The sequence below is a fragment of the Cucurbita pepo genome, chromosome LG20 (genome assembly GCF_002806865.2).
Source record: "Cucurbita pepo subsp. pepo cultivar mu-cu-16 chromosome LG20, ASM280686v2, whole genome shotgun sequence".
NCBI classification, from domain to species: Eukaryota; Viridiplantae; Streptophyta; class Magnoliopsida; order Cucurbitales; family Cucurbitaceae; genus Cucurbita; species Cucurbita pepo.
Window position 1 is genome coordinate 725,961 of NC_036657.1, and position 10,703 is coordinate 736,663.

Consider the following 10,703-nt stretch of genomic DNA (forward strand, 5'->3'; position numbering starts at 1 on the left):
AAAAAAAAAAAAAACAAAAACAAAAACAAAAACAAAACAAAGCCACTATTTATATATTTTTAATAAACATAAAAATAATGATAAAAATAAATTTACTATTTTAAAGTATATTTGTTACTAAATATATTTTAATTTATTAATATATATATATATATATTTATTGCATAATTATGATAGATTAAAGAAGAAAATGTGAATGATAACCAAGGAAAGAATAATTGATACAAGATATTAGGTATATCAAGTTATTGATACACTTGATAAACGTAATCTTTTAAACGAAAATGTTAACAATAAATTAATACTCTTAACAAACTTCTCAAAATTGGAATATCAATTTCATCATTTATATACCAAATATTCAAATTTAATATTTATGATATTTTATATTTTTATATCATACACTTCTCAATAATTTACTAATATACTTTATTTAATGCGTAAAATTGATATATTAAACATATGTCAACTTACTAATATGGTATACTATCCACTTTTTACTAGATATTTTTGATATACTACTAAAATATGTGATTCATAAATGCTTATGCATGCCTCAAGTCGATGATAATGTTCATGTATGGCTCAAATCAATGATGAACAAATTATAATATAGTGTTGGTATACTTGATTTACTACTAAAAATATGTGATCTATGTATGTTCATGCATAACTCAAATCAATAATAATCGAGCTGTAATATAATGTTGATATACTTGATTTACTATTAAAATATGTGATATATGAATGTTCATGCATACCTCAAATCAATAATGATCGATCTGTAATATAATGTTGATATACTTGATTTACTACTAAAATATATGATATATGGATGTTTATGCATACTTCAAATCAATGATGAATGAGCTGTTATACAACGATGATATACTTGATTTACTGCTAAAAATATGTGATATAAATGTCTATGGATACCTCAAATCAATGATTTTGGAGGGAGCTGTGATATAAGGTTGATATCCTTGATTTTGGTATGTTGTATTGATGCTAACACATTAATATTATACCTAAAATAGTTATTGAACGAGTGTTGATATGTTGAGACGGTGATATAAATACGAAAATTATCGGAAATGTAGATAATAGTACAAAGAATATTGATGTGGATAATGTATGTCAAATAGACAACCAAAATCGTCATAAAAAACCTTATGTCGTACATGCAGTTGCAATCCCGAACATATATGTTGAGAATCGTTGGAGTCTTACATGAACTAATTGAATGAAAGATCATGAGTATATAACTAACAAGATGATGTTATTTTGACACTAGACCTTTTAAATAAATATAAAATAAATTTTTTTTTAAAAAAAAGTGAAGGTCCCACCTTCCCTGGTTCTAGGAAGGATACGAATATTCGCCACATTTGGGTTGGAAAAAGCAATCAGTTATCTCCGGTTTGGGTTACCTGTATTATAATGGCGGCGACGGTTACAACAGTTATGCTGATGTCAGCACGATATCGTCAGCTCTAAATCACATTCTTAAGCAAATAAACAAAATAAATCCTTTCTTTTACCGATCTATTTATTTATTTGTTTTTTATTTCCGAATTTTTTATTCCTAATTTTCAAACTTTGCAGTCATCCCTCACTGCACGCTTTATTACTCTTCTTTTTCTTTTTCAAAATATAATTATTCCTTTTTTAGAAAAGTTACATTCTCTGCGTTCACACTACAAAATTTGTTTCATAAATAATATTTTAATGTTACTAAACCCACCTAATTATTGATTTGTTGTTCATCGCTTCCGACCCGCCGCTTTCCGCAATTATTGACCATCGTCATTCATACTGCTACGTCCCTTGTTATTTCCTTCAGCTTTCCCCCATATACGAGGTCGATGAAGAAGCAGCTGCTGCCGGAGATCCGAGCAGGGTCGGTTTCGGTGGAATGCGTAAGCCATAAGCGCTCCCTTCTGACATAGCCACCACCTCTGTCACCGACGGCCGGTCGTTTGCAGGAAGCGGTGTTGAAGGTAAATTAAACCCAGAAACAGGGGATGGGGATATGTTTGAAATTGAAACATAAAGATTTATAAATTCCCTCTCAGTCACAACCTTTCCCCTTTCCTAATCGCATCAGAATTTGTAACTCTCATCGTACAAAACAGAGCTCTTCTCATCGTGCAAAACAGAGCATTTCTCATCGTACAAAACAGAGCATTTCTCATCGTACAAAACAGAGCATTTCTCATCGTACAAAACAGAGCATTTCTCATCGTACAAAACAGAGCTTACAATAGAAGCTGATAATTGATCAGTTGTGAATAAGTGATTTGGGTCTAGTAACCACAAATAAACAGCTCACCCACTACCGTTTGGTGTGGAAGTTTTGCTAATCCAAAGCACAGTGACGGAGTCTGGGGATTCTGGCACTAATGGCGCTTTCCCTGTGCCACAACTTCGATTCTCTATATTCCTTAGAATTTCTAGAGCTTCCATCATTGACGGTCTTGTATCCCTCACACTTTGCAGGCATTGAAATGCTAACTCTGCAACTCCGCAGATCATGTCTCTGATTCTTTGATCTATTTTAAATCCGAGAGATGGGTCTACGAAGTCATGTAATTCATCGTTCTGGATCTTGTTGATAGCCATTGTTGACAGGTTAATCTCATGTCTGTGCCTAGTGATATCAACTGCAGGCTTTGAAGATATCAGCTCAACCAACACGACTCCAAAGCTAAAGACATCGCTTTTGTTCGTAACTTGATAAGACTCATAATACTCTGGATCAATATAGCCAGGAGTGCCTTGTGGTGCAGTTGAAACATGGCTGGCTTGTGTAGGAAAAAGGCGACATAGTCCGAAATCAGCGACTTTAACACCGAAATTGTTGTCAAGGAGAATGTTGGTGGTTTTAACATCACGGTGGATAGTCTCAGAGGCATGGAGAAAAGCCAGAGCACTTGCAGTCTCTATGGCAATCTTCAACCTTGTATGCCATGGAAGCTCACCGGGTTTTGCTCGTTCGCCGTGAAGATGATCGGCAACAGTACCATTCGGAATGAACTCATACACCAACAAGAGCTCACGGGAGCGTCGAGATGTGCATCCATAAAGGGTGACAAGATGTGGGTGGCGCAAACGAGTTAGGATCTCAACTTCATTCATGAATTGCTCAACTTTTCTATAGTTATTTTCAAACAATCGTTTAACAGCGACCTCACGCCCATCTCGGAGTTTGCCTGAGGAGGGATCAAAGAACATACAAACACATAATCAGAACAATACGCCTGCATGGAACACCAGAAATATGGAGTGATTTGTACCATAGTAGACAGTGCCAAAGCCACCATCTCCAAGTTCGTTAGCTGGGTTGAATTTGTCTGTAGCTTTTACAAGCTCGTGATAAGAGAAAAGAGATAGAGCCATGTAATGTTCTATTTTCTCAAGCTCCTTCATCGGACGATCACAAGAATAGTTTTGATGCTTCTTTTTGTGCATACGAAGCCTGATGAAAAAGATTATACTCATCATCACAATGCCTCCAATTCCAGAGCCAGCACCTGTCATGGCATTCCATTTGGATACCAAGTTCAACACAAGAACATTATATGTAAATCATGTTATGTCAAAATGCTATGATACCTACAGGATCGATCGCACTCATACACCCACAAATAAAAATTAAACAAAGAGACACAAAGATTTAAATCATGTTATTTCAAACTTTTATGAATTAATAACCCAAATAAATGAGAATATGAACGAAATGGTAGTTAGATTTTACCTATGACAACCTTCTTCCATGTATCATTTGGGTTTTCTGGAACAGTAAGCAATCAGGAAGCAAATGGTTAGACGGGATTGTTCTACAAGAGAATGAGGAAAAAAACACACTAAAAAACAGAACATTACAGAAGGGGAATGCGACGTACCAGGGTGAGGAGGGCGAGGAGGCGCAGCAGTGGCATCACAGGCATAAGGATTTGCAACGCCGTTTCTACAAATGCAGTAAAATGGGTACGTCCCATTTCCGCCGCAATTGCCTCCACTTCCATTGCATGAATCACACGCTCCCTTATACCAATTCTCGTACTCCACCTCGAACCCTCCTTTCACAGCCGTCTCCACCAAGCTCCTCCTGTTCTTTACACCTTCCTTCAACCCCTTTATCGTAACCATCACTTCTATCTTCATTTCACACTCCACAAGCTTTGAATAAACCGCCGCCGACGGTTCAAAACCATAGTTCACTCTCCCGCGCCTTTCCCACTCCCCACCGCAAGAAAAATTGTATTCCGAAACGGGAAATTCGTTATCCGGCGAGCAATTATACCCCACCGAGATGTTCTGATTTCTGGCAGAATACGCAAACGGATGGTGATCCATAGACGCCACTTGGATTTGATTTCGTGGGCAGTAATTATCGAAGAGGTCTGATCTTGCGATCCTCATTGTATTATTCAATTGGTTGATTTCCAGAACGTTGTATTCCAGAGAATTGATGTAAGTTGTGGTGGTTCGGTTGTTATTGCAGTTGAGTTTGAATTCTTTCCGGCCGCAAGAACTCTGCCTCTTATTCCCCCAAAAGGGGTACGTGATGTTTACCAATTCTCCACAATTGTAATTCACACCGCAATCTTTGAATGCGTCGAGGGCGTTGTCGGTGAAGCATGGCGACAGATGAAACGTGAAGAAGAAGAAGAAGAAGAAGAAGGATTTCATATTGTTGGGGTTGTGAACAAAGAAAGGATAAATGGAAGAGAACAGAGAGGGAGACTCAGTTTGATTATGAACACATATGAAGTTATCCATGAAGAGTGATTTTTGGAAGAAACAGGGGACTCACTGTCTGCCATAGCTTTCGGGAAATAAATCAAAAAGTGGCAGTCTTCTGTCTGTCTCTCTCAAGAACTCCAGCTAAGTAAGTTGTTTAAACAACAATTTGTTCATCCAAAGTTGAATGAGTCAAATGTTTTGTTTGAACAGTCATTTATGAGAGAAATTGATGGGGAGACCTGCGGAGACTTTGAACTTTTCCAGCCGGTAAGGATTAATAATAAATGAAGAGGAGGATTTGTGAGAATTTTCGGTTTGGTTTGGTTTGGTTCCTTACGGCACTTGGGATCATAGAGATGTAAGAAACCGTTTGTCAACTTCCGTCTATTACGTATTGTTGTTAGCCTCACAGTTTTAAAACGTATATGTTACGAAGAGGTTTCAACACTCTTATAAGGGATGTTTCGTTCTTCTTTTTAACCGACGTGAGATCTCATAATCCACTCTTTTGGGGGTCCATCGTCCACACCGCTCCGTGTCTAGGTTTGATATTATTTGTAATGGCTGAAGCCTACCACTAGTAGATATTGTCTGTTTTGACTTGTTATGTATAACTGTCAATCTCACAGTTTTAAAATTAGTCTCTATTATTCAAACCAACATATTTGCTAGCGGTAGACTTAGGCTGTCTGGACTATGCTCGTGTACTTCTTCTATTTTAATGTACAAATAGGTAGAATAGCAACAAGCATCACCATTCTAGCATGCATATTTGTGTTCATCCTCATTATCCACGTGGGATCTCGAAATTCACTCCCCTTCGAGGCCCAACGTCTTTATTGGCACATCGGCTCGTGTCCACCCACCTTCAAGGCTCAACCTCCTTGTTGGCACACCACCTGGTGTTTGGCTCTGATACCATTTATAACGGCTCAAACCCACTACTAGCAGATATTGTCTTCTTTGAGCTTTTCCTTTCGAGCTACTCCTTCAAATTTTTAAAACACATATGTTAAGGAGAAGTTTCAACACAGGTTCTCTTCCTCGACCGACATGGAATCTCACACTGAATCCATTGTTATAAAAAAGATATTGAGTTTGAGAGACTTAAAACGGGTAAATGGTTGCTCATGTGCTGCTTCTGCTGGTGTATCAGACAAGCATTGGGAATTCAGAGACAGAAGGAAAAGCTAGTGCCATTAGTACGAGGTCGAAGAAGAAGAAGCAGCAGCAGCAGCAACTTGGAGTAGATTAGTGGCAGGAGGTCCGAACAAGTCAGGTTTTGGTGGAATTTGTAAGCCATCAACACTGCCTTCCAACATCGAAACCGCATCGGTCATCGACGGTCTGTCGCCGGGCAATGTCTGAATACAACACAACCCCACAATGATCATTTTTCTTGCCATTTCTTCTTCTTCCTCTGTGTTTCCCCACCAACAGCCCCCATGAATTTCACTTTGTGTAAGATCCTTATATATCCAATCAGGAAAGTACTCATCGCTGCTCTGCTCCACTCCTTGATTGGGACTCTTTCTCTCACCCACCATCTCAAGAACCAACATCCCATAACTATAAACATCAGACTTATGAGAAACTTTGCCAAGATTCCTAAATATTATCTCTGGCGCTATGAACCCTATTGTCCCCTTCACACATGTCATCGACACATGACTCTCCTTGGCCCTGCATTGCTTGGCCAGCCCGAAATCAGTGATTTTGGGGCAGAAATCATCATCCAAGAGTATGTTGTGTGGCTTGATGTCGAAGTGCAAGATCCTTGTGTTGCAGCCACGGTGCAAGTACTCCAAGCCTCGTGCCACGCCGATGACAATATTGTAGAGTGTGTTCCAATCCAACTTCTCGCCCTTTTCTTGAATCCTGTTGCTGGAAATGTACTTATCTAGGGACCCTTTAGCCATATAATCATAAATCAAAGCTCTTTTGTTCCTCTCGTAGCAGAAACCTAAGAGTGTGGCTATATTTACATGGGAAGTTTTGGCGAAGCTAACAACTTCGTTCATAAATTCTTCGCCATTTGATTTGGATTCATTCAAAAGCTTCACAGCCACATCGCGGCCGTCGGGTAGCTTTCCTTTGTAGACAGAGCTAAACCCTCCTTGGCCAATCTTGTNTCCGCCGCAATTGCCTCCACTTCCATTGCATGAATCACACGCTCCCTTATACCAATTCTCGTACTCCACCTCGAACCCTCCTTTCACAGCCGTCTCCACCAAGCTCCTCCTGTTCTTTACACCTTCCTTCAACCCCTTTATCGTAACCATCACTTCTATCTTCATTTCACACTCCACAAGCTTTGAATAAACCGCCGCCGACGGTTCAAAACCATAGTTCACTCTCCCGCGCCTTTCCCACTCCCCACCGCAAGAAAAATTGTATTCCGAAACGGGAAATTCGTTATCCGGCGAGCAATTATACCCCACCGAGATGTTCTGATTTCTGGCAGAATACGCAAACGGATGGTGATCCATAGACGCCACTTGGATTTGATTTCGTGGGCAGTAATTATCGAAGAGGTCTGATCTTGCGATCCTCATTGTATTATTCAATTGGTTGATTTCCAGAACGTTGTATTCCAGAGAATTGATGTAAGTTGTGGTGGTTCGGTTGTTATTGCAGTTGAGTTTGAATTCTTTCCGGCCGCAAGAACTCTGCCTCTTATTCCCCCAAAAGGGGTACGTGATGTTTACCAATTCTCCACAATTGTAATTCACACCGCAATCTTTGAATGCGTCGAGGGCGTTGTCGGTNCCTGGTGTTTGGCTCTGATACCATTTATAACGGCTCAAACCCACTACTAGCAGATATTGTCTTCTTTGAGCTTTTCCTTTCGAGCTACTCCTTCAAATTTTTAAAACACATATGTTAAGGAGAAGTTTCAACACAGGTTCTCTTCCTCGACCGACATGGAATCTCACACTGAATCCATTGTTATAAAAAAGATATTGAGTTTGAGAGACTTAAAACGGGTAAATGGTTGCTCATGTGCTGCTTCTGCTGGTGTATCAGACAAGCATTGGGAATTCAGAGACAGAAGGAAAAGCTAGTGCCATTAGTACGAGGTCGAAGAAGAAGAAGCAGCAGCAGCAGCAACTTGGAGTAGATTAGTGGCAGGAGGTCCGAACAAGTCAGGTTTTGGTGGAATTTGTAAGCCATCAACACTGCCTTCCAACATCGAAACCGCATCGGTCATCGACGGTCTGTCGCCGGGCAATGTCTGAATACAACACAACCCCACAATGATCATTTTTCTTGCCATTTCTTCTTCTTCCTCTGTGTTTCCCCACCAACAGCCCCCATGAATTTCACTTTGTGTAAGATCCTTATATATCCAATCAGGAAAGTACTCATCGCTGCTCTGCTCCACTCCTTGATTGGGACTCTTTCTCTCACCCACCATCTCAAGAACCAACATCCCATAACTATAAACATCAGACTTATGAGAAACTTTGCCAAGATTCCTAAATATTATCTCTGGCGCTATGAACCCTATTGTCCCCTTCACACATGTCATCGACACATGACTCTCCTTGGCCCTGCATTGCTTGGCCAGCCCGAAATCAGTGATTTTGGGGCAGAAATCATCATCCAAGAGTATGTTGTGTGGCTTGATGTCGAAGTGCAAGATCCTTGTGTTGCAGCCACGGTGCAAGTACTCCAAGCCTCGTGCCACGCCGATGACAATATTGTAGAGTGTGTTCCAATCCAACTTCTCGCCCTTTTCTTGAATCCTGTTGCTGGAAATGTACTTATCTAGGGACCCTTTAGCCATATAATCATAAATCAAAGCTCTTTTGTTCCTCTCGTAGCAGAAACCTAAGAGTGTGGCTATATTTACATGGGAAGTTTTGGCGAAGCTAACAACTTCGTTCATAAATTCTTCGCCATTTGATTTGGATTCATTCAAAAGCTTCACAGCCACATCGCGGCCGTCGGGTAGCTTTCCTTTGTAGACAGAGCTAAACCCTCCTTGGCCAATCTTGTTGTTGAAAGAGCCTGTGATTTTCTTCAGCTTTGAGTAAGTATATCGCTTGGGTGTTTGCGTGGAATATTTCCTTATAATTTCCTCAATTTTGTCGTTGTTTGAGATGCTTCTTCTCTTGTAGTAGATGGAGATGATGATAATAATAGAGAAAATGATGGTAGTTGCACCTGAAAAATGGGTTTGAATTCATATGATTAATAAAAAGAACCTTAAAATTTGATAGAGAACTCACTCATTTCAAACAAAATCAAACCTTATATGGAATTGTTTGTAAATTATTAAAACCCAATTAATAATATAATACATATATATATTCAAGGAGTAGGCTTTACCTATTATGTCTTTCGGTCCAGGATCTGATTGATTTAGATCTGCCACGGTATAAAAAATTCATCCGGTAAGTGATCAAAATTTTGAATCTTTCTGTTAGACGAACACGACTCTATAGTATGATATTGTCCACTTTAAACATAAGTTCCAGCTCCATTGATATTCTTTATTTATAAACCCAAAATCATCTAACACTTTCAACCTCAGTTAAACTCAAAAAATTTATCTTCATGTCCAAATATATAACATAATAAATAATTTATAAACATGATAATTTTTTTTTTTTTTTTTTTTTCATGTTTATTGAACTAAAATATTTCTACCATTTATATACATCTAAGAGACTTTAAAGCGCTCATTTTAGGGTGAAAACGATGCAGGGGAAGACGAAATTATACGTACCAGAAGGAAGATTAGGCCTGCAAACGTAAGGATTTATGTCTCCACTTCCACAAATGCAGTAAAACTCATGGGTGGCATTTCCTCCACACTTGCCGTCGTATTCCTTGCACCCCTCGCACGCCACCGTGTAGAAATCCCCGTATTCCACATCAAACCCTCTTTTCACACCCTGCTCCACCGCCATCGTTCTGTTCTTGTGTGTTTCTTCGAATACCTCTTTTGTAATTGTCACTTCGATGTTCAGTCTACACTCGCTCATGTTTCTACTCCGATTCAGCGCTTCCGTTTCGAAAGCGTAATTCGCTCTCCCTCGTATTTCCCCCTCCTCCGATCCGCACGTGAATCTGTAATTGTCGAGAATTCCAGGTATCAGCGGGCAATCGTACCAGACAGAGAGATTCAGATCGTTCAAAGAATACTTGAAGAGACGATAATCAATCGTCGTCGTTTTGATTTCGATTTTAGGGCAGAAATCAGTTCGGAGATCCGATCTTGCGATTGTCATTGTATGTTTGGATCGGCTGATGTTCAGAACGTGAAATTCTATAGAGCTGATTTCCATCGTGGTGGTTTTGTTGTCTTTGCAATTGAGCTCGAATTCTCGCCGTCCGCAAAATTCCGGCCGTTCATTCCCCCAGAACGGATACGTGATGTTTACCAAATCTCCGCAGTTGTAATAGACATCGCAAGCTTTAAATTCATCGCCGGTGCCGTCGCCGAAACATAGCGGAAGATCATACCACACGATTGTGAAGAAGAAGAAGAGGAAGAGGAAGAGAGGGAGGGAAGGTGTCATTTCCGTGACGCTGGACCAAAAATGAAAGGAAAAAGGAAAATTGGAAAATATAACGCAGTAGTCATCTTCAAATTCAAAGAAAGCCACAGCTAGAAGATTATAATCAAAAGAAAGACGACTGCTATATTATATAACTACAGTTGCTTTCCTGCTTGCATCGAATCATTCAGCCTTGAATTAGTCAATAGTAGACTTCAAGGAAAAAATGATATTCAAATCTAAAAGTCTCCCATCAGTTGGATTGGTTTGTTTGTCGGAGTTTCAAGATAAGATCAAGCGTTTCAAAAGAAAAGAATTGTGTGATCCTACATCGGTTCGAAAAGAATTGTGTGATCCTACATCGGTTCAAGAACGAAACACTCCTTATAAGAGTATGGAAACCTCTCAATATCAAAATTGACCGAGAGGTTGATGGAGATACGT

At 39.5% G+C, this 10,703-nt stretch overlaps 2 protein-coding genes across 4 annotated transcripts; both read right to left on the reverse strand.

Moving 5' to 3' along the window:
• Window positions 1-2,124: 2,124 nt before the first annotated feature.
• On the reverse strand, window positions 2,125-4,766 carry LOC111782595 (LEAF RUST 10 DISEASE-RESISTANCE LOCUS RECEPTOR-LIKE PROTEIN KINASE-like 1.2). Its single transcript, XM_023663374.1, has 4 exons — window positions 3,906-4,766; window positions 3,758-3,793; window positions 3,297-3,533; window positions 2,125-3,212 (listed from the first exon to the last, which is right to left on the reverse strand). The coding sequence occupies exons 1-4, from the start codon at window positions 4,693-4,695 to the stop codon at window positions 2,329-2,331; spliced, it is 1,947 nt and encodes a 648-aa protein (XP_023519142.1). The 5' UTR covers window positions 4,696-4,766; the 3' UTR covers window positions 2,125-2,328.
• A 991-nt stretch (window positions 4,767-5,757) lies between these two features.
• Window positions 5,758-10,357, reverse strand: LOC111782596 (LEAF RUST 10 DISEASE-RESISTANCE LOCUS RECEPTOR-LIKE PROTEIN KINASE-like 2.4). 3 transcript variants are annotated; one of them, XM_023663376.1, is made up of 4 exons: window positions 9,485-10,357; window positions 9,085-9,123; window positions 8,747-8,919; window positions 5,758-6,875 (listed from the first exon to the last, which is right to left on the reverse strand). In XM_023663376.1, exons 1-4 carry the CDS (start codon window positions 10,278-10,280, stop codon window positions 5,949-5,951), a joined length of 1,935 nt encoding a protein of 644 aa, XP_023519144.1. In that variant the 5' UTR covers window positions 10,281-10,357; the 3' UTR covers window positions 5,758-5,948. The 3 variants fall into 3 exon arrangements, with proteins under 3 accessions (XP_023519144.1, XP_023519143.1, XP_023519145.1); XM_023663375.1 differs by lacking the exon at window positions 5,758-6,875 and having other exon boundaries at window positions 7,629-8,919; XM_023663377.1 differs by lacking the exons at window positions 5,758-6,875; window positions 9,085-9,123 and having other exon boundaries at window positions 7,629-8,919.
• Window positions 10,358-10,703: the final 346 nt, after the last annotated feature.

What these genes read in the sequence shown, in the direction of transcription:
- LOC111782595 (XM_023663374.1), bottom strand. Translation starts at nt 4,695, where the DNA reads ATGAAATCCTTCTTCTTCTTCTTCTTCTTCTTCACGTTTCATCTGTCG. An exon ending in TCCTCGCCCTCCTCACCCTG is followed by an intron (nt 3,794 to 3,905) that starts GTACGTCGCATT and finishes TTACTGTTCCAG; the next exon opens with AAAACCCAAATGATACATGG. An exon ending in ATGGAAGAAGGTTGTCATAG is followed by an intron (nt 3,534 to 3,757) that starts GTAAAATCTAAC and finishes ATGCCATGACAG; the next exon opens with GTGCTGGCTCTGGAATTGGA.
- LOC111782596 (XM_023663376.1), bottom strand. Translation starts at nt 10,280, where the DNA reads ATGACACCTTCCCTCCCTCTCTTCCTCTTCCTCTTCTTCTTCTTCACA. An exon ending in CAGGCCTAATCTTCCTTCTG is followed by an intron (nt 9,124 to 9,484) that starts GTACGTATAATT and finishes ATACCGTGGCAG; the next exon opens with ATCTAAATCAATCAGATCCT. An exon ending in TGGACCGAAAGACATAATAG is followed by an intron (nt 8,920 to 9,084) that starts GTAAAGCCTACT and finishes CCCATTTTTCAG; the next exon opens with GTGCAACTACCATCATTTTC.